The sequence below is a fragment of the Hypanus sabinus genome, chromosome 27, assembly GCF_030144855.1.
Source record: "Hypanus sabinus isolate sHypSab1 chromosome 27, sHypSab1.hap1, whole genome shotgun sequence".
In the NCBI taxonomy this organism is placed as follows: domain Eukaryota; kingdom Metazoa; phylum Chordata; class Chondrichthyes; order Myliobatiformes; family Dasyatidae; genus Hypanus; species Hypanus sabinus.
The window spans coordinates 42,725,720-42,748,307 of record NC_082732.1 but is presented as its reverse complement, the minus strand read 5'-3'; the positions used below and the strand labels follow the sequence as shown (position 1 = coordinate 42,748,307).

Here is a 22,588-nt window from a genome sequence, read left to right as displayed (position 1 = left end):
AGCTACAACCAGCGTGGATAACTTCACTCACCTCACCATTGACCTGAGTCCACAACTACAGACCCACCTTGAAAGTCTCTACAACTCATTCTCAGTTTTATTTATTTACTTTAAAATATTTATTATTGGCACGATTTGTCCTCTTTCCATCATCCATCAGCAAGGAACCCCACCATCCACATCATGCTCTCTTCTCACAGGAGGTACAGGAGCCTTTGATCCCACACCACCAGGTTCAGGAACAGTTATTACCCCTCAACCATCGGGCTCCCGAACCGGTGGGGGTAACTTCACTCACCGCAACACTGAACTGATTCCACAACCTATTGGCTCACTTTCAAGGACTCTGCAGCCTGAATTCTCAATATTTATTGATTTTTTTCCCCTTTTTGTATTTACACTGCTTGTTGTCTTTTCAACTTTGGTTGTTTTTGTGTGTGGTTTTTCATTGATTCTATTGTGTTTCTTTGTATTTACTGTGAATGCCTGCAAGAAGGTGTATCTCTATATGGTGACATCTATCTGCCTTGATAATAAATTTACCTTGAACTTCTGCACATTGGATGTTTGTCAGTCTTTGTGAATAGATTTTTATAAATTCTATTTGTTTCCTTATTTTGTTGTAAATGCCTGCAAGAATATGAATCTCAGAATACTCTATGGTGACATATACTGTACATACTTTGATAATAAATTTACTTTGTTTTATGAATGTGAAGCAACTCTGAGGGGCCGAAGGGTACAAAGTCGCCCCCTCCTTTTTGAGAATCGCAAGATCGCTATTAATTCGTGTCTGGGACCCAGGAAATGAGAGAGAGACATCCAGAATACACAAGGTTTGGAATGTGTCCTGACCTCAGCAAAACAGAACCACTGATAACGGCCATTGTCTCTTGGAGAAGGAATTGTGTATTGAGCACTGTACTATTCATTGAAACCCCTTGGGGACAACCAGAGTGGGCTGGATGAGGGATTGCATCATCCCAACCTGACTGACATCAGAGACCCCGTGAGTAAGGATAAAAGAGGGTCTGGGGAACAACCCCTTTAGACGCACCAGGAGAAACGCTGGAAATCCAGTGACAGCATTTAATAGCGACAGCCGGTGGGGGCTCGTGTGCGTCCTCCCTTGCCAGAGTGGCGGGCTCATCACGGAAGAACGGTTTAGCTAAAGGAGAGGCCATAAGTGAAAGGCCACGACAACGAGACTCCTGACGGATCGAAACCATAAAAGGAAAGTCGGCAAGTTTTTCTCCAAATCTCTCTCTCTCTCCCACCATTGCAACACAACAGTCCCCAACGGCTGCAACCTGCATGAACTGAGTGAACTTTATATTTTCATCGGACAATACATTATCCCCTAGACAACGATAGAGCTTATTTCTTACTTATTATTATTATACCCGCGCTTCTAGATTTAGTATTGATGACGTATATTATCTGTATATTTGCATTGATATTATTTTTGTGTATTTTTACTAATAAATACTGTTAAAAATAGTATCATCAGACTCCAATGGACGTCTCCATCTTTGCTGGTAAGTAACCCAGTTACAGGGTTCGTAACATTTGAAATTTGGAGTTCAGTATACTTAAAATAATAGGATAGAAGCTGTCCTTGAGCCTGTTGGTATGTGTTCCAACATTACTGAAAGCACACACTTTGAATTATACTGTGAGAGGTAATTCCATTCTTTAAACAAGGAATGCCTTACCTAAGCTCCACATAGCCCTTCACAAGAGCCAGAGAAATGAAGTCTTTCCCCTTTTTCTGTCCATTGTACAGAAGTAATCCATTGAGCTCAGAGGCACGGAACTCCAGGTTGATCCGCACTGTGTAGTAAGCCTTCATTGTCTTAAACGCCAGGTAGGATTTACCCCCAAACTCAGGTAGATAGTACACGATTGCTATTCAAACAATTCAAGAATAATCAGGGGAAATAGTCCAAAAACTAAAGTGCATTTTAAAGTAAATACACTTATGTTAATTTCATTCACCATTTAATATACACTGGGTGGCCACATTATTATGTACACCTGCTTGTTAATCTGCCAATCATACAGCAGCAACTCAGTGCACAAAAGCATGCAGACATGGTCAAGAGGTTCAGTTGTTGTTCAGACCACAGTGGGGAAGAAATGGGATCTGAGTGACTTTGACCATGGAATGATTGTTGGTGCCAAGCAGAGTGGTTTGAGTAACTCAGAAACTGCGGATCTCCTGGGATTTTCACGCACAACAGACTTGTGCTTATAGAGAACGGTACAAGCAGCAAAAAATCATCCAGTTGTATGGGTAAAAACACCTTGTCAATGAGAGGTCAGAGGAGAACGGCCAGACTGGTTCAAGCTGGCAGGAAAGTGACAGTAACTCAAATAACCACACATTACAACAGTGGTGTGCAGAAGAATATCTCTGAACACACAACACGTTGAACCTTGGAGTGGACAGGCCACTCTGAATTCCACTCCTGTACCTAATAAAGTGGCCACTGAGTGTATGCACAATAGACATCAGCATAATTAAGAGCATGGAACAGTACAGCGTAGTACTTTGAACCACAGTGGTGCGATGACTTATTAACCTACACCAAGATAACTCTAAACCATCAGCCCTTACAGGTTGAGATTGACCTAGTGAGCTCCTCCAGCATCTCCACTACAATATTGTTTAGGGCTCAGAGGGGCGAGACGAGCTTCACTTCAAATGCTCACAAAATTCTTAAAGCGGTTGACAGGCTGGATACGGGGATGTGTCTCCCAGCTGGGGCGCCTCGGACCGGAGGACGTGGTCTGAGAATAAGGCAGATCACTTGGGACGGGGGTGTGGAGAGCTTTCATCACTCAGGGATGGTGAAACACTGGGAATCTCTCACTGTTTTAGTCAGGAACGCCTTTCTCCCCACTGCAATCAGATTTCTAAAAGGTCCATCAACTCACGTGCACTAACTCACTATTTCTTCTTTCTTTGCTCTTTTTGCACTAAATTAATTTAATGATATATATGCATACCTTCGCACTGTATACATATGTCATGAGATATGCTAACGATATTAAACCTGATTCAGATTCCTGTGGAGTTCTCTGGCACTGACTTCAAAACAGAGATCGAGACTGCTCTCTCTCCCTCTCCCCCTATTTCCCTCCCTTTCTACTCCCCTCTCCCTCTCTTCCTCTATCCTTCTCCCCCTCTGACCCTCTCTCTTCCACTCTGCACCCCCTCTGTCTTTCCGTCGTTCCTGCTTTCTCTGCTTGAAGATTTGCCACACTTGTCTGTCTGCAAGGACAGCTCCTTCCCCTCTGGTCATCAGATTTCTGTCTGATATAATAAACCTGATTCTGATTCTGCAGATGCTGAAATCTGGAGCAACAATCTGCTGGAGGAACTCAACGGGTGGAGGTGTGTGTGTGTGTGTGAGTGTGAGTGAGTGTGTGTGAGTGAGAGTGAGTGTGTGTGTGAGTATGAGTGAGTGTGAGTGAGTGTGTGTGTCAGTGTGAGTGTGTGTGAGTGTGAGTGTCGGTGAGTAAGTGTGAGTGAGTGTGTGTGAGTGTGAGTGGGGTGTGCGCGCACGTGTGTTGGGGGGGTCGGGGAAGGAACTATTGATGCTTTGGGTTGAGACCCTATGTCATGAGATTTCTGGGCTTTTAGAACAGAGATGAGGAGGACTTTCTTTAGCCAGAGGCTTATGAATCTGTGGAATTCTTTGCCACAGATGGCTGAGGAGTCCAAGTCATTGGGTATCTTTAAAACGGAGGCAGATAGGTTCTCGATTCAGGGCATCAAAGGTTACGGGGAGAAGGCAGGAGAATAGGGTTGAGAGGGATAATAAATCAGCCATGTTGGAATGGTGGAACAGACTCGCTGGGCCAAATGGCCTGATACTACTCCCTTGTCTTTTGGTCATTAGGAAGTGGTGATGGATCTTGGGCTAAAGCAGAAGATTAGCTAAGATCTTTAATGGCAAAGCATCTTGACGACTCTTCCTGCTCTGGTTCCTTTAGCTATTTCTCTTAAAACAAAACAGAGGCTATTATCCAGTCCTTACTTCGCTCGCAGACTGCTCCTCCTTTGCCGGCTGGGCAACTGCAGGTGTAGTCCTCTCCATCATCTTCACAGGTGCCTCCGTGCAGACAGGGCTGGGAGTCACACGGCCTGGGAAGTCTGACATTGGTCTTTATGGAGAAGGGAGGTCTCCGGGTGGTGGCCGGCCTCATGGTGGTCGAGGGCCACTTGGCTTGTGGGAAGACTTTCGGCCACCTGGTGGTGGCAGGTGGCGGTCGCTTGGTGAGGGCCAGCGAAGACGTGGTGGTGACGGGGACCGTGGTAGCAGCCGTGGTCGTGCTGGTTGTCGTGAACAGGACAGGCGCCCAATCTGCAGGGAAATTGATAGAGCATAGAACATTTAACACTACAGCACAGTCCAGGCCCTCCAGCTCATGGAGTTGTGCTGATCTTTTAACCTACTCTAAGATCAATCTAACCCTTCCTTCCTACATAACCCTCCATTTTTCTATCATCCATATACCTTTCTAAGGGTTTCCTAAATGAACTGATGCCTGCCTCTTCCACCACTCTGTGTAAGAAACCTACCTCTGATATCCCCACTATACTTCCCTCCAAACACTTTAAATTATGCTTCCTTAGTATTAGCCATTTCCACACTGGGAAAAAGTCTCTGGTTTTCCACTCTATCTATGCCTCTTATCATCTTGTAAACCTCTATCAAGTCACTTCTCAAACTCCTTCACTCCAAAGAGAAAAGCCCGAGCTCACTCAGCCTATCCTCCTGAGGCACCCTCTCTAATCCAGGCAGCATCCTGGTGAATCTCCTCTGCACCCTCTCTAATCCAGGCAGCATCCTGGTGAATCTCCTCTGCACCCTCTCTAATCCAGGCAGCATCCTGGTGAATCTCCTCTGCACTCTCTCTAATCCAGGCAGCATCCTGGTAAATCTCCTCTGCACCCTCTCTAATCCAGGCAGCATCCTGGTAAATCTCCTCTGCACCCTCTCTAATCCAGGCAGCATCCTGGTAAATCTCCTCTGCACCCTCTCTAATCCAGGCAGCATTCTGGTGAATCTCCTCTGCACCCTCTCTAATCCAGGCAGCATCCTGGTAAATCTCCTCTGCACCCTCTCTAATCCAGGCAGCATCCTGGTAAATCTCCTCTACACCCTCTCTAATCCAGGCAGCATCCTGGTGAATCTCCTCTGCACCCTCTCTAATCCAGGCAGCATCCTGGTGAATCTCCTCTGCACCCTCTCTAATCCAGGCAGCATCCTGGTGAATCTCCTCTGCACCCTCTCTAATTCAGGCAGCATCCTGGTGAATCTCCTCTGCACCCTCTCTAATCCAGGCAGCATCCTGGTGAATCTCCACTGCACCCTGTCTAATCCAGACAGCATCCTGGTGAATCTCCTCTGCACCCTCTCTGATCCAGGCAGCGTCCTGGTGAATCTCCTCTGCACCCTCTCTAATCCAGGCAGCGTCCTGGTAAATCTCCTCTGCACCCTCTCTAATCCAGGCAGCATCCTGGTGAATCTCCTCTGCACCCTCTCTAATCCAGGCAGCATCCTGGTGAATCTCCTCTGCACCCTCTCTAATCCAGGCAGCATCCTGGTAAATCTCCTCTACACCCTCTCTAATCCAGGCAGCATACTGGTAAATCTCCTCTACACCCTCTCTAATCCAGGCAGCATCCTGGTGAATCTCCTCTGCACCCTCTCTAATCCAGGCAGCATCCTGGTAAATCTCCTCTGCACCCTCTCTAATCCAGGCAGCATCCTGGTAAATCTCCTCTGCACCCTCTCTAATCCAGGCAGCATCCTGGTGAATCTCCTCTGCACCCTCTCTAATCCAGACAGCATCCTGGTGAATCTCCTCTGCACCCTCTCTAATCCTGGCAGCATCCTGGTAAATCCCCTTGCACCCTCTCTAATCCAGGCAGCATCCTGGTAAATCTCCTCTGCCCCCTCTCTAATCCAGGCAGCATCCTGGTCAATCTCCTCTGCACCCTCTCTAATCCAGGCAGCATCCTGGTGAATCTCCTCTGCACCCTCTCTAATCCAGGCAGCATCCTGGTGAATCTCCTCTGCACCCTCTCTAATCCAGACACCGTCCTGGTGAATCTCCTCTGCACCCTCTCTAATCCAGGCAGCATCCTGGTGAATCTCCTCTGCACCCTCTCTAATCCAGGCAGCATCCTGGTGAATCTCCTCTGCACCCTCTCTAATCCAGGCAGCATCCTGGTAAATCTCCTCTGCACCCTCTCTAATCCAGGCAGCATCCTGGTGAATCTCCTCTGCACCCTCTCTAATCCAGACAGCATCCTGGTGAATCTCCTCTGCACCCTCTCTAATCCAGGCAGCATCCTGGTAAATCCCCTTGCACCCTCTCTAATCCAGGCAGCATCCTGGTAAATCTCCTCTGCCCCCTCTCTAATCCAGGCAGCATCCTGGTCAATCTCCTCTGCACCCTCTCTAATCCAGGCAGCATCCTGGTGAAACTCCTCTGCACCCTCTCTAATCCAGGCATCTTCCTGGTGAATCTCCTCTGCACCCTCTCTAATCCAGACACCGTCCTGGTGAATCTCCTCTGCACCCTCTCTAATCCAGGCAGCATCCTGGTGAATCTCCTCTGCACCCTCTCTAATCCAGGCAGCATCCTGGTGAATCTCCTCTGCACCCTCTCTAATCCAGGCAGCATCCTGGTGAATCTCCTCTGCACCCTCTCTAATCCAGGCAGCATCCTGGTGAATCTCCTCTGCACCCTCTCTAATCCAGGCAGCATCCTGGTGAATCTCCTCTGCACCCTCTCTAATCTTGGTCAATCTCCTCTGCACTCTCTCTGAAATGTCCACATCCTTCCTATAATGAGGTGACCAGAATTGAACAGAATACTCCACGTGTGGTAATACAGAGCTGCAACATTACTTAATGGCTCTTGAACTCAATCCCTGACTAATGAAGACCAACACACAATGCTCCATCTGTTCCCAGTTTATGTTTCCAAGTTCGTGTCCAATAGCATTATAATTTGCTCTCTCCAAATTAAATCCTTCCTTCACCGTCTGGTCCTATCCCTGTGTATTGTATTTCCTGGTCAAACTGGAAAGCTCACACACTCTCACTTAAACTAACACGCCCAGAAATTCACAGGAATTCAATAGCATTCCTTCCCGAATTTTCACTTGGAAATTACCTCTACTGTGGGAAACCTTATAAAAATGATTGGCTGAAAAAAATTACATCAGTACAACTTACAGAATGAACACAAATAACAGTTCTGCAGGTGGGCTGAGGAGAGCATTCCAACTGGAAGCAACACCGCCAGGCCACTGCACAGAATCGGACCGAGCTGCAGGAAGTTGTAAACTCAGCGCGTTCCATCATGGGCACTGGCCTTCCCAGCATCGAGGACACCTTCAAAAGGTGATGCAACAAAAAGGCAATGTCCATCATTAAGGAACCCCCCCCCAACACCCAAGACAAGCCTTCTTCTCATGGCTACAGAAGCCTGAAAACACACACTCAGCGATTCAGGAACAGCTTCGTCCCCTCTGCCATCTGAATGGACAATGAACCGGTGAACACTGCCACACTACTTTTTTGGCTCCCTTTTTGCACTACTTACTTAACTTAAAGTTTTATATATTTCATATTTAATATATTTTTGTTGTAATTTACAGTTTTTGTTATGCATTGCAGTGTACTGGTGCTGCAAAACAAAAAGTTCCATGACATGTGCCAGTGACATTAAACCTGATTCTGGTTCGGAGTCAGGTCTGTGCATTACAATAACGGCTTGATCTAATTCCTAATCATCAGCCACGTTGCTCATTCGTTAGCATGGTGATGCAGCAGGTAGTGCGGATTCTTCCTTTTCCCAAGGACCTCAGTCTACCCACACCACATCACCCCGATTCATCGACTCGACTCTCTCTCTCCTCTGTTGGATTGGGGAGAGCACGGCAGCTTCTGCTGGCTGCCCCCAGCACATCCTCAGACTGTGCTGGTTGATGATGCAAGTGACACATTTTACTGTGTGCTTCAATGCACAGGTGACAAGTAAAACTAACCTCCCAAATCTCTCAGAGCCTAAAGACTTGCAGGTCAGTAGACTGCTACGACTTTGCCCAGGCAGGTAGGTAAGAGATGGCAGACTTAGCTAAACATCACCCCAAGAAGTAAGAGTCTGCCCTTAACACATAAAGGGAACAGTCAAGCTTCTTTTGGTACCCAGAAAACAAAACAGAAGCTGTTAAAACTACCATCAGACTGAAGCTATAGTAATGGACAGTCCAACCATGGTACTGCTGGGCAGCAGTTAGTGTCACACTTTACAGCGCCAGCCACTGCCTGTAAGAAGTTGGTACACTCTTCCGGTGACCGTGTAGGTTTCCCCCACATCCCAAAGGCGCACTGTTGATGCACCCAGAGTTAAGCCGGCTGGTATGTCTCTGGACCGTAGGAGGAAACCGGAGCAGCTGGAGGAAACCCATGTGGTTCATGGGGAGAACATGCAAATTCCTTTTAGCCGGTGCCGGAATTGAACTCCGAACTCCGACACCTCGAGTAGTAATAGTGTTGTGCAAACCACTACACCACCATGGCATCTTTAGGCATCCTCTGATGCTGAAAGACTTTGAGCACATAACGGGAGGGAAATCCTTCCGCAGAATTAAAGCGTAAAGACCCTAAATTTCAAAAATAAATATCTATTTCAGGTGGACATTTACAGACCAGATGAGCCCACAGGGAGTCTGGGCAGCGTTACAAAGCAGATTTCAGCATGGAATGGCATTGAGACTCGTTCATTGACCATAAGTCCGTAAGATATGGAAGCAGAATTAGACCATTTGGAAGCAGAGATGGATAGGTCCTTGATTAGTCAGGGTGTCAAAGGTTATGGGGAGACGGCAGGAGAATGGGGTTGAGAGGGATAATAAATCAGCCATGATGAAATGATGGAGCAGTCTTCACCTAAATCTATGGCCTAAATCTTCACCTATGTCTTATGGTCTTATGGACTCTCTGACTGTACGAGAACCAAAATCTGTTTACCAAAGTCCACGATCTTGATGTTGTCCTCTTCTGGTTTCTTCACAACGATAGATTTCTTCCTGGATTGTTTCACTTCCTGAAGCAAAGCCCTCTGTACATCCCGGGAGGTGTATCTTGTCCCTGGAAAGATTATAAATCAAAACATTCATAGTGTGGGAAGGAAAGCAACCTCACTGTTACATTTGAGGTGGAGTTGGGTGCACTCTCCATCCAGTCCTTACTGCACATAAACAGCTCCTCCATGAAGAGAGTTATGAGCACCAAGTTTCAAGGAGTGCACATAATGGACGTTCTCACTTGGTCCCTCAACACCATCTCTTTGGTTAATAAAGCGCAGCACTGTCTCCACTTACTGAGGAGATTGAGGTGGCGTGAGTCTCCGTTCGCCCCCTCCACCTTTATTTTACAATTTTTACAAGAGCACCATCGAGCGTGTCCTGACCAGCTACATCACTGGCTGGTTTGGGAGCTGCAAGGCATCAGACTGCAAGACCCTACAAAGGATTCTGACGATCATTGGGATCTCTCTTCCACCCATCCGAGATATTTATCAGGAGTGCTGTGTACACAGGGCCCTTAGCATTGTCAATGATCCCTACGGTATATCCAACAGTCTCTCTGACCCCTTACTATCAGGCAGGAGGAACCATAGCATTAGGACAAGGACGGTTCGGATGGGAATCAGCTTGAGACAATTGAACGCCCTACCAGCACACAGGTCTCATCATGTATGAAATGTCAGTAGCGTTTTATTGTCAATTTTTTAATTTGTATCATACATGCACCTTATTATTTGTTAATTTATTAGTGGTGATATCACTTTATGTGTTATAGAAACATAGAAAAACTTACAGCACAATACAGGCCCTTCATCCCACAAAACTGTGTGGAACATGTCCCTACCTTAGAAATTACCTAGGGTTATCCACAGCTCTCTATTCTTCTAAGCTCCATGTACCTATCCAGGAGTCTCTTAAAAGACCCTATCGTATCCACCTCCACCACCATCGCCGGCAGCCCATTCCACGCACTCACCACTCTCTGTGTAAAAAACTTACCCCTGACATCTCCTCTGTATCTACTTCCAAGCACTCTTGTGCCCTCTTGTGCTAATCATTTCAGCCCTGGGGAAAAAGCCTCTGACTATCCACACGATCAGTGCCTCTCATCATCTTATACACCTCTATCAAGTCACCTCTCATCCTCTGTCACTCCAAGGAGAAAAGGCCGAGTTCACTCAGCCATTATGTACGTGAGTTATACGTACTGTGTTGTGCAGCTTGATCCAGAGAGATGTTGTTTCACTTGCTGGTACACGTGTGTATAGTTAAATGACAATAAACTGCACTTGAACTTGAATTTGTACTTAATAGGTTAGCACTTACTTGGATCAAAATGGACTTCAAAGATAGTCCGTACAGAGTTGCTGGGACCGAGACCACGCACCCGGACACTCTTAAAATCTCTCTTGATGTTTGAGTTCCCGAATAATTCGTTCAGCTGGATGGGGAGAGATGGTGGGACATGTGGATAAGTGATCAGTTGCAAGAAACAACACACACTTGGCTGAAAACAAAGTGATTCATCATGTGTGTTGGGGTAACCAATGACCCAAATGTGCAATTATAAACCAGAGGATCTGCAGGTGTTGGAAATCCAGAGTAACACGCGAACGACAGGCTGGAGGTCTCAGCCCAAAACGATGACTCTTTCTTCCTCTCCATTGATGCTGCCTGACCTACAATGTTCGGAATTATGAGTTTTGTGAGGCATTAGGTTCGAAGCTTGGTCTTCTGCGGTGACCTTTGCATGCAGCCATTCCATAAGAGGCAACTAACCACCAACCAATGTTGAATGGGACCAAACCAGACAATAAAGGAAAATTTTAAACTTAAGTAATGGCCACCAAATTCCCAAAGAACAATGTTAAGAGATGACTGTTGTGCTTGAGGGCCTCTAATGGGGGTCACAGGAGCACAAAAGCAGGTTAGGGGTGCTATAGTTATGTAGTGGTCACTGCAACACTGTTACAGCTTGGGGTGTTGGAGTTCACAGTTCAATTCCAGCATCCTCTGTAAGAATGTTTGTATAATCCTCCCATGTGTGTGGGTTTCCTCTGGGTGTTCTAGTTTCCACCCATAGTCCACAGACGAACCAGTTAGTAGGTTAATTAGTCATTGTAAATTATCCCATGATTAGGTTAGAATTAAATAGTTGAGTTACTGGGCAGTGTTGGGCTGGAGGTTCTGTTCCGCACTGTATCACTAAATAGATAAAAATGAAATATGTGTTTGAAATTTTACCTATTGATTTGAACCTTAAATCTAATTTATTTTCAGCTGGATGACACTGGCTGTATCTCTGCCCCTCATCCACAAAGTGACAAGTGAGTCTATTTCAATTCAGAATGAAGGCAACCACAGCCGTGATCTAATGGAGATGAATGAGGCAGGTTGCTACAGAAATGAATCCACAACCCCAGTACTCAGTGCCGTTAATACCCAATTTGGTTCTCACCGACAAGCTGACTCTGGGCCGATATCTTGCATGGCACAGCAAAAAGATTAGCTTGGAATGGGAGATAAATGAATGTGGAGAATGCAGAAAGCAGTATTAGCAGAAACCAATTAGAACATAGAACAGTACAGCACAGGAACTGGCCCTTCGCCCTACAATGTCTGTGCTGAACATAGTGCCAGATTAAACCAATCCATTCTGCCTGCCAGTATTTTGTGCAAACACAACATAAACATTGTTTGTGTTTACTCTCCTCTCCTATCAGACTCCTTCTTCTTCAGCTCTTTACCTCTTCCACCAATCACCTCCCAGCTTCTTATTTCATTCCCCCTCCCAATCCACTCACTCCCCTCCCCCCCACCTGGTCTCACTTATCACTCTCAGGGTGAGGAACAGCTCCTCATATTCCATCTGGGTAGCCTCCAACCTGGCAGCACGAAGATCGATTTCTCTAAACTTCAGTAACTTCTTCCCCACCCCTTCTTCAAATCCCCACTTTGACCAACACATCCCAGGGTGTGCTCCCTCAAGTATCATCACACATTCATTCACTGGCCCCCTCACCTGCCTATCATTTCCTCCCAGTGACCCTCCTCCTTCCCTTTCTCCCATGGTCCACTCTCCTCTCCTATCAGATTCCTTCTTCATCAGTCCTTTATCTTTTCCACCAATCAACTCCCAGCTTCTTCCTTCCCCACCCACCCACCTTCCCCCTCACCTGGTCTCACCTATCACCTGCCAGCTTGTACTCCTTCCCCTCCCCAACCTTATTCTGGCTTCCTTCCTCTCCAGTCCTGATGAAGGCTTTCAGCCTGAAACATCGACTCTTTATCCCTTGCCGTAGATGCTGCCTGACCTGCTGAGTTTGTTTAGCATTTTATATGTGTTAGTACACATTTCCACCATCTGCAGGATCTCTTGTACTTATAATAATTGTTTACATCTGAAAATGGAACAATTTTGGGCACCATGACATAGATACTGCCCGGGGCCTTCCAGAATTTGGAGTCCAATTCTGGCACCGTTCTGTATGGAATGCGTGGGTTTTCTCCGAGTGCTCCGGTTTCCTCTGGCAGTCCAAACACGTAACAGGCACTTTAGATGGTCATTGTAAATTGTCCTGTGACTGGGTTGGGGTGGCACGGTAGCACAGCACTTTACAAAGCCAGCATCTCGAGTTTAATTCCCGATGCTGCCTCTGAGGAGGTTGTACACATGGTTGTACCCTGTGTCCACATGGGTTTCTCCCACAGTCCAAATATGTACTGATTAGTAGTTAACTGGCCACTGTAAATTGTCTCGTGGCTAGGGTGGGATTGAATTGGTGGTGGTGTGAGGAGTTACTGGGCAGCATGGCTTGAAGGGCTGAAAGAGCCTATCTCAATAAATAAATAATCAGGATTGTGGGGTTGCTGGGGTGGTGTGGCTGGAAGGGCCTACTCCACACTGTATCACTACACAAACAAATAAATAACGTATGAATGAATGTTTCCCAGTCTCCGTACAGTCTAATTCTTCTCTGTCTAACAAATCAGATACAAATCATGGACGGTCAGTTAACTGACGATCACTTACAGTGCTCTCAATACTCCTTGCTGTTTCACCAAACAGTTCAGACTTCGGGTCATCCATCTCTGGAGTGTAAAAAAGTTCCTGGCCCTCTACTTCTTCCAAAATAAGGACACCTTGGAATACCTTAGTAGCTATGAAAAGCAAAATAAAGAGACAAAAAGGGAAAGTTGGGATGAATCTACAGTCTGGCTCAACAATGACAAGCATCACTGTCTGACTGGAAGGTGAATGGTTGGTAGTGCCAGTCTTAGGGTTAGTAGAATGAGCGTCTTTGAATTAGTAGTTTATAGGACATTCGGAATAGGTGCAAATGTACGTTTGGTGCATAAATACCAAATGTTACCACAATATTTGTTCCAGTTCTCCGAACTATTGAGGTAGGCAAGAAGTTAAGTAGACAAAGAGAAAGAGTTATTAGAGAAGAAACAGATGGAAATGAATAAATAGATTAAAACTCCTAGAGCAATTCACTTTAACATTGAAATTAAAATGCATTTTGCATTTTTGCATTCAGACACCACAGTTTCATATCAGAATGAATACGTCCCTGATTGAGTCACATCGTTCAATCGGACAATATCGTTATAATTTCCTTTTGTTCTTGATTGGAGATTCTGAGGAAGAGAAATTTCACAAACATTTCTCTGTAATTAACTCCATAAATTACTATTTATAAATTAAGGAAAACAATTTTTCTGCTTTTGTGGTTTGGAAAATTTTTGTAGATTTCAAGCTGTCTTGGTTGTAGATCTCCTAGGTCATTTGGAAAGAGGATAATTTACCCAAGATGCAATTTTAAACCGCTACAACATTGAAATGTTGTAGAAAATAACACCAGGGACATTTGATCCCAGTACACTATCAACGTGCTGAATGCTTCTATTTTTATGCAGCAACGTTTTCTCAAACGTGGAAAGATAATCCAAGCATCCAGAGCAGTGAAAAATAGAGAGAAAACTCCACCCCTTAGAGCTGGGTGCTTTTTCCCCAGAGTCACCAGAGCAAAAGATTTACGTGTGGAAGCCAGAATATCTGCCTTACTCAAGCTCTCAGGTCTTCTTCTGCCCATCAATTAAATTTAACCAATCTCCCTCAAAAGAAAATTGGTAGGTCAGCTTGTTTGAACTACGCTCCTAAACTGTGGAATTCAGTACCTAAAAAGGGATGCAGACTCAGTTGACACTTTTAAACACCAACTCAAAACCTATTTACTTAACCTTGCTTTTACCCAACATAATTTTGTCTTTTATTTTTAAGTGTGTACTTTATCCCATTGTAAAGCACTTTGAACTATATTGTTGGTATAAAAAGAGCTGTAGAAATAAGTTTTTATTATAATCAACATTATTATTACTGACATATAAGGGACTTTATTGAAAACCATAATGAAATCTGATATCTCAATTTCTAAATTGAAGGCACTTACGTGGACAGTTGCTTCCCTCACTGTCAACAGATGGCGTCTTCCCGTCAGGACAGCAGCCAAACTCTGTATTGTCACATGTAGATCTCTCAATTGGACCAGAAGATGGAGCTTCTGCCGAGGAGTCATTGAAAACTATGGATGACAAAGGTTAATCTAGGTTAACTGAACTCTGGACTGCTTCTCTTACTGTACTGTCCAAAATCTTAGGCACCTTAAATATTTTACATAGTTTCAAATGGTCTGGCCTTCACAGAGCCCTGATCTCAACATCGAGGCTGTCTGGGATTACCTGGAGAGACAGTAGCAAGTGAGACAGCCAAAGTCTGCAGAAGAATTGTGCCAAGTTCTCCAAGATGCTTGGAACAACCTACCAGCTGATTTTCTTATAAAACTGCACGACCATGTACCTAAGAGAATTGATGCAGCTTGAAAGGCAAAGGGAGGTCACACCAAATATTGATCAGATTTTGTTTTTCACTATATACTGCTCTTTATAGTAATCTTAGTTATTTGGAAACTTTTCATTTCATTATTTTTTAAACCATCTTCACTTTATATGTGCCTAAGAATTTTGTACAGTGCTGTATGTATATATCTTTTCTTGTCCATAACCTACAATGCCATCAAGGAACTTAAATCCCCATAACACATTGAGTTATAGATTAATACAGCACACAAGCCCAACCGGTCCATGCTGACTATGGTGCCCTCTCAACTACAGCCAATATTTTGGGTTTAGACCATATCCCCCCAAGCTCGATCTCTCCATCAACCTATCCAATGGTACTATCAAATGCTACTATTGTACTTGCCCCAACACTTCCTCTGGCAGCTTGCTCCATACACACACCACCCTCTGTGTGAGGCTGTTACCCCTCAGGCCTCTTTGAAATCTTTCCCCTCTCACCTTAGATCTATACCTCCTAGTTTTGGACTCCCCTATTCCAGGAGAAGGAAGGCTACAAGTGCACCTTATCAATGTCTCTCAAATTTTTTAACATTTCTATAAGTCCACCCTTCATTCTCCTACGTTCCAAGGAATAAAGACTTAGCCTACCAGCCTCTCCCTATAACTCAGGCCCTCTAGCTTGGCAACATCCACTTAAACATTTTCTGTACTTTTTCCAGTTCAACCACATCTTTCCTATTACAGAGTAACCAGAAATGTGCACAATACTCCAAGTGTGGCCTCTCCAACAATTTGGGGAGGAATTTCTTTAGCTGAAGGGCAGTGAATCTGTGGAATTCATTGCCACTGATGGCTGGAAGGACAAGTCATTGGGTACACTTCAAGTGAAGGTTGATAGGTTTTTGATTAGTAAGGGCGTCAGAGGTTACGGGGAGAAGGGAGGAGAACAAAGTTGAGAGGGATAGTAAATCAAACATGATGGGCTTAATGGCCTAAATCCTGCTCCTATGTTTTACTGTCTTATACAACTGCATCATACTGGAACTAAGGGTGAAAGATGAAATGTTTAAAGGGAATTGGGGGGGGGTGGGGGAGGAACTTCACTCAGAGGGCAGTGAGAGTATGGAACAAGCTGCTAACAGAAGTGGTGGATGCAGGTTTGATTGCAACATTTAAGAGATGTTTGGATAGTTACAAGGATGGGAAGGCTACAGTCCAAGCACAGGTTAATGGGAGATGGCTGGTTAATAGTTCTAGCATGGACTAGATGGGCCAGAGGGCCTGTTCCTGTGCTGTAGTGTTCTATGATTCTATGTTGAACCTTCAAGCCAGCTGTTGTAGATAAGTATTAATTACACTTTCCATATACTAATATTAGAAACATTGAGAAATATTTTGTTACTTGCGTAAGACCTGGTTGTATTAATCAGTAGAGTTAACAAGAATCAGAGGTGAATTAATTGCAATTCTTACAGGGTTTGACACAGGGATGATGCTTCACCCAGCCTTAAACAGGGTCACAGTCTAGGAATAAAAGCTTGGTTTACCTGAGACAGGTTTGAGGGGAAATTCCTTTGCTTAGGGAGCAGCAACACTTGGGAATTCTCAGTCCAAAACTGAGAATATTCACGGCAAATGCAATGACACCTGTAAACTGCCCCCCCCCCACCCCAGCACATCACAAACAATGAGGCAAAGGACGTACTCCACACTATGTTTCAATGTTCCATATAAAAGCTAATCTTTAACCAAATTGGCAGGGTGGGGAAAAAAAACAATCTTCTGAGCAATGGAATGAAATAACTGAGTGTTTGAAATTCACCAGTTTAGTCTGTAATCTTGGGTATTTCATAAGAATCAGATTCTGAATGAATCCCTACCTTGTGCTTGCAGATAGGTAAGATGCCAATATTACCCTGACACCTAACAACCTTCGGAAATGTTTCAAAGTCATCCGATACCAAAAGCAATGATCTGCATTCATTTATTTGATCTTGCAATATTGCTAAATTACACTCAGAGGCCTCTTTATTAGATACGCCTGCTTGTAATACAAACATCTAATCAGTCAATCACGCGGCAGCAACCCATTGCATAACAGCACGCTGACATGGACAATAGGTTCAGTTGTTGTTTAGACCAAACATCAGAGTGGGGAAGAAATGTGATCTAAGCGACTTTGACCATGGAATGATTGTTGGTGCCAGATGGGGTGGTTTGAGTTTCTCAGAAACTGCTGATCTCTTGGGATTTTCACTCACAACAGTCTTAGGGTTTACAGAGAACGACGCAAAAAAAAAACCAGAACACACCCAAGTGAGCAGCAAGTCTGTGGATGCAAATGCCTCATTAATGAGAGAGGTCAGAGGAGAATGGCCAGGTTGGTTCAGGCTACAGTAACTCAAATAACTACACATTACAACAGTGGTGTGCAGAAAAGCACATTACGCACAATGTGTTGAACCTTGAAGTGGATGTGCTGCAGCAGTAGATGATCAGAAGCATGCACTCAGTGGCCCCTTTATTAGGTACAGGAGGTACGTAATAAAGTGAACTCTGAGTGTATGTTGTATTTCAATATCCTTGCAGCAGTAAAGAACAAGGTGAAATTTGTAAGTGCAATAGAACTATCAAGTAAACCTGTCGTAAGACATGAATTATTTAACTGCGTCAAAGTAAATTTATTATCAAAGTACACATACGTCACCAAATACAACCCTGAGATTAATTTTCTTGACGGCATACTCAACATATCTATAGAATAATAACTATAACAGAATCAATGAAAGACTGCCCAACTTGGGCATTCAACCAGAGTGCAGAAAACAACAAACTGTGCAAATACTAGAAGCAGAAATAATAATAATAAATAAATAATTAAATGAGCAACAAATATCAAGCATATGAGATGAAGTCCTTGAAAATGAGTTCATAGGTTGTGGGAACATTTCAATGATGGGGCAAGTGAAGTTGAGTGAAGATATCCCCTTTGGTTCAAAAGCTTGATGGTTGAGGGGTAGTAATTGTCCCTGAACCTGTTGGTGTGCATCCCAAAGCTCTTGTACCTTCTTCCTAATGGCAGTAACGAGAAGAGAACAGATCCTGTGTGGTAGGGGTCCCTGATGATGGATGCTGCTTTCCTGTGACAGTGTTTCATGAAGATATGCTCAATGGTTGGGAGGGCTTACCTGTGATGTCATTAATCAGTGTTACCTTACTTGTTCGATTCACATTCGTGTACTTTCATGCATGACCCCCTCCACCCAAGCCATACTTTCTTCTCACTGCTAACATTGGTTAGGAGCTACAGGAGCCCTAGGACCCACATCACCATCAAACATCAGGCTCCTGAACCAGTGTGGATAACTTCACTCACCTCAACACTGAACTGATTCCACAAATTACAGGCTCAGTTTGAAGTACTCTACAACTCATGCCCTCAATATTTATTACTTATTTATTTTATTGTTAATATTATTTTGTTTCTTCTTTTATATTAATTTATTGCCTTCTGCACGTTGGTTTTTTATCTGTCTTGTTTTTGCACCTTTTCTATTGTGTTCAGTTGTGAATGCCCACAGGAAAATGAATCTCTGGATTGCATACAGTGACAGATGTGTACTTTGGTAATCAATTTACTTCGAATGACTGTTGCCGAACTTGACAGAATGAGTTGAAAAGAAAGCATAAAATGCATTTCCTGTGGTATAACAATAACAGCAGAAGGTTGAACCCCAAGGAGTGTTGAAATACATAACTAACAACATCATTATTAGCAATGTGGTGGCTGCAGCCCGCAAGTGTCACTATACTTCCAGCACCATCACAGCATGCCACAACTTACTAACGTTAACCCACAGCGCTTTGGCAGGTGGGACGAAACCAGAGCACCAGATGAAGCCCACGCGGTCATGGGAAGAATGCACAGACAAAAATTGCTGGAGGAACTTAGCAAGTAGGCAGTATCTATGGAGGGGAATAAATAGTCGCCATTTCGGGCCAAGACCCTTCAACAGGACTAGAAAGGCAGGGGGCAGAAGCCAGAAAAGAAGGCAGATGAGGGAGAAGAAGGATTATAGGTAATAGGAGAGACCAGGTGAGGGAGAAGGTAGGTTGGCTGGGGAAATGGGATGAAGTAAGGAGCTGGGATCCCAGAAAACAGAAAACAGCACATTTCACAATTTATATTACCGCTGATTTTGACAAAGTGAAAGAAAAATGTCAACCATGATGGAATGGCAGAGCAGACTCAATGGGTTGATTGGCCTGAGTCGGCTCCTACCGTATATCGCATGGTCTCAAGGCAGTTATTAACTCATTGTCCCGAATAACCCTCCGCCACTGCCCTCTTCCTAAGTGGAATTTCATCTGCACAGCAGCAGTAGTATAGTGGTTAGTATAACACTTTTACAGCCCCACCGACCAGGGTTCAACTCCTGCCACTGCCTGTAAGGAGTTTGTAAGTTCTCCCTGTGACCGCGTGGATGTCCTCTGGGTGCTCGGGTTTCCTCCCACAGTCCGAAGGTGTATCGGTTAATACGTTAGTTGGTCACATGGTGGTGAGGACTGGTTGGGCCTGCTACTGTGTTGTACTGTATTTCTAAATAATAAAATAATTTTAAAAAGGATTTTTTTTCCCTGAGAGATAACTGATTCTTTGTGTAAGCAAGAAGTGATATTTTTCCCAACACCAAACCAATCAGCTGTTCTGTTGGAGGAAGTACAATAGTGGCTCCAGAGGTTAACCCTCACATATCTGTACATCAATAACGGCAGAGTAAGGACTCCCTTGAATTGGTGACTTATTGCGCTAAAGGAAATCAAGTCACATTACCCAAAGGCTCTCCTCCACTCGCCTCCATATCACCACTCGCCTCCAGATCAACGTCGCCACTGAAGTCCCCACTGCCTGACAGGTCAGGAGGCTCAGATGGAAGGAGTGGCTTTGCAGACGGGGCAATAGCTGGGTAGCCAGTGACGACAGGGCCTCCGGTAACCGTGGAGATCTTGGTTTGGTCCAGTGGCCTTATTGTGGTTTGTGCAAAGGGAAGAAAAGGAAGCTTTGCTTCATTATACGTTATATTTTGCTTCTCCACCTTACTGGATCGAATGAGCTCTTCGCTTAGTGTAGGTGGGAGGGGCGATGGGGATGATTCTGTCCATTTGGTTGTCAGCCCGTTACTGCTGGAGGCTGTGGGGGTCAGCCTTGGTGGAGTACCTGTTGGGAGATAAGATGATTTCTGTTATTAACAGAAGCATGCTCAGGAAAGGTTAAGGTACACTCGAAATATCAGGTCCTCAAGAAGACAATATCTACTATCAAAGATCCCCACCATCGGCAGTTCTACAAGAGGTACTGACTCAAGAAGGCAACATCCATCAACAAAGATCTCCACCATCCAGGCCATGCCATCTCCTTGCAGCTACCCTGGGGAAGGTACAGAAGCCTGAAGACCCACCCCACCAGGTTCAGGAACAGCTAATTCCCTTCAGCAATTTGGTGCTTGAATCAAGTGGCACAACCCTAATCACCACCTCAGCAAAGCAACATCTTGCCCTACAATGGACTCTTTTGTTCTAATTCTACGATCTTTCTCAAGGACTAAAATGATCTGCCTCAACTTGCTGTATCGTCCATGGGTTTGTGGCTGGTCGGAGAGGCAGCAGGGTAACAAAGTACTTTACAGAGCCAGTAACCCAGCTTCAGTTCCTGCCACTATCTGTTCTCCTTGAGACCGCGTGGTTTTCCTACGGGTGTTCCAGTTTCCTCCCATATTCCAAAGAATTGTGCTGGTAGGTTAACTTGTCAGACGGGTATAATTGGGTCAGAAAGGCCTGTTTACTGTGCTGTGCTTTTAAATAAGATAAAACTAAATAAAACACTCAATGGTCCAGTTACACTGTTACAAAACAGCCCGAGGTCACCGTGACAGAGGGGCCAGCCTGTGCCAGTTGAACACTGCCGTTTGTTGGGAACATCAGCAAGGAAGATGAAGGTAGCTTTCGCAGTGAACATGCCTGTCTTCTCACTGTCCTGGGATCTTTTACATGGGCTGATGATTGTATCATTGGTCATGTAACATCCCAAAATGATTAGGAACCATCTGCCGCATATACTCTGCTTTAAATGCCTGGTTTCAGAGAGTTTATTAGTGTTAGGAGATTTAAGCTTGCAGAAGTTAAGTATTGCATCTGATAAAATTCCAAAACAGAACTCTGTAAAATCATGATTTAAATACATATTGCTCTTTTAAAATGGATTGCAAAAATGGAGTTAGAGTCAAAGTTGAGTTTCTCACGGGGATTAGAAAACATTTCTTCTGTTGAGTGAGCTGAGGCTCTTCTCTTTGGAGTGAAGGAGGATGAGAAGTGACTTGACAGAGGCGTATTAGATGAGAAGAAGCATAGAACTACTGACATTTACCCAGACAGAAATAGCTTATATGAAGCGGTATCATTCGAAGGTGTTTGGAGGGAAGTATAGGGGGGCGTGCCAGAGGTACAGAAGGTTTTTTTTACACAGAGAGTGGTTGGTGCCAGGGTGGTTGTAGAGGTAGATATATGAGGGACGTTGCAAAGACTCTTAGATAGGCACTTTCATGATAGAAAAACATGTTGAAGGGAAGGGTTTGATTGATTTAGATTTGCAGCAAGTTAAAAGCTCAGCACAACATCACAACCTGTTATTTCGCTTGCTGCAAGAAGGTTTGCAACCTCAGGCAGGCAATACAGGAGTTGAAAGTCCACAAAACCTGTTTAACTTAGTTGGATTAGACTGTATAATTGCTACTTTCTTTACAGTTTAACTATTTATGCCTGCTAGGTATTTTATGTAATTACCTATATACAGTGAATTCTGGTTAATTGAGACACATCAGGACCAGGACATTTTGGCCCAATTAAGCAGCTGCCCCGATTACTTAAGTTTCATGGAAATAATTAAAAAGATATAAAAAGGGCAATCTACTGTTTAACTGAGTAACAAATTATGTATTTAGATGAAGTACATAACAAACTGGAACACTGGAAATGCCCCAGTGTGATGGCTTTTCCACTTTAAAAACTCTCTCGCACAGGTTTCACTCTTATCGTCAGATATAACAGACAACCAACACGCTGCTCTGTTCTTTTGATTGACTAGTTGGTTCCTAACTTGTTGAAGTAGTGGAATCATTTCATTTTCATTCTTGGCTGTTTCTGGCACCTCCAAGCCTGATTGTTTGAAACTGCAAACAATTCTAAATTGTCCTTCTGCTTGTATCTTGCCAACTGTCAGCGAGCCTGAAAGCTTGAAACCACAGGTAGCAAAATGGTTTATTACTGTTTATTACTTAACTATGTGACAAAAATTACTACTTTTTGTACACAAACATTCAAGGGATGCTATTTTAAAAATGCTTGCTGTAACCATGGTAACGGCCACAAAACTACCAGCCTCAGTTAAGTGGAATAAAAATAAACAAAGGGAATCACAGCTATTTTCTTAATTAGTTTATGTTCTTTAAGAGTTGTCCCAAATAAGCGGTGGTGGCTGTCTCAATTAACCAGACTCCACTGTGCATGTAAATATAAAGTATCTTCCCTAATAGTCACAGAATGTAC

General features: G+C 44.2%; 1 protein-coding gene across 2 annotated transcripts in view; it reads right to left on the bottom strand.

Annotated features, from left to right (window-relative positions):
* The window catches only part of agrn (agrin), a 549,483-nt gene that overhangs the window by 57,185 nt on the left and 469,710 nt on the right, over window positions 1-22,588 (bottom strand). For both annotated transcript variants that reach the window (XM_059952327.1, XM_059952328.1), the window contains 7 exons: window positions 19,821-20,204; window positions 14,578-14,709; window positions 13,155-13,282; window positions 10,448-10,562; window positions 9,063-9,182; window positions 4,047-4,373; window positions 1,716-1,908 (listed from right to left, as the gene is read on the bottom strand). In XM_059952327.1, the coding sequence (XP_059808310.1) occupies window positions 1,716-1,908; window positions 4,047-4,373; window positions 9,063-9,182; window positions 10,448-10,562; window positions 13,155-13,282; window positions 14,578-14,709; window positions 19,821-20,204 (1,399 nt within the window). The remainder of the gene's footprint in view (window positions 1-1,715; window positions 1,909-4,046; window positions 4,374-9,062; window positions 9,183-10,447; window positions 10,563-13,154; window positions 13,283-14,577; window positions 14,710-19,820; window positions 20,205-22,588) is intronic.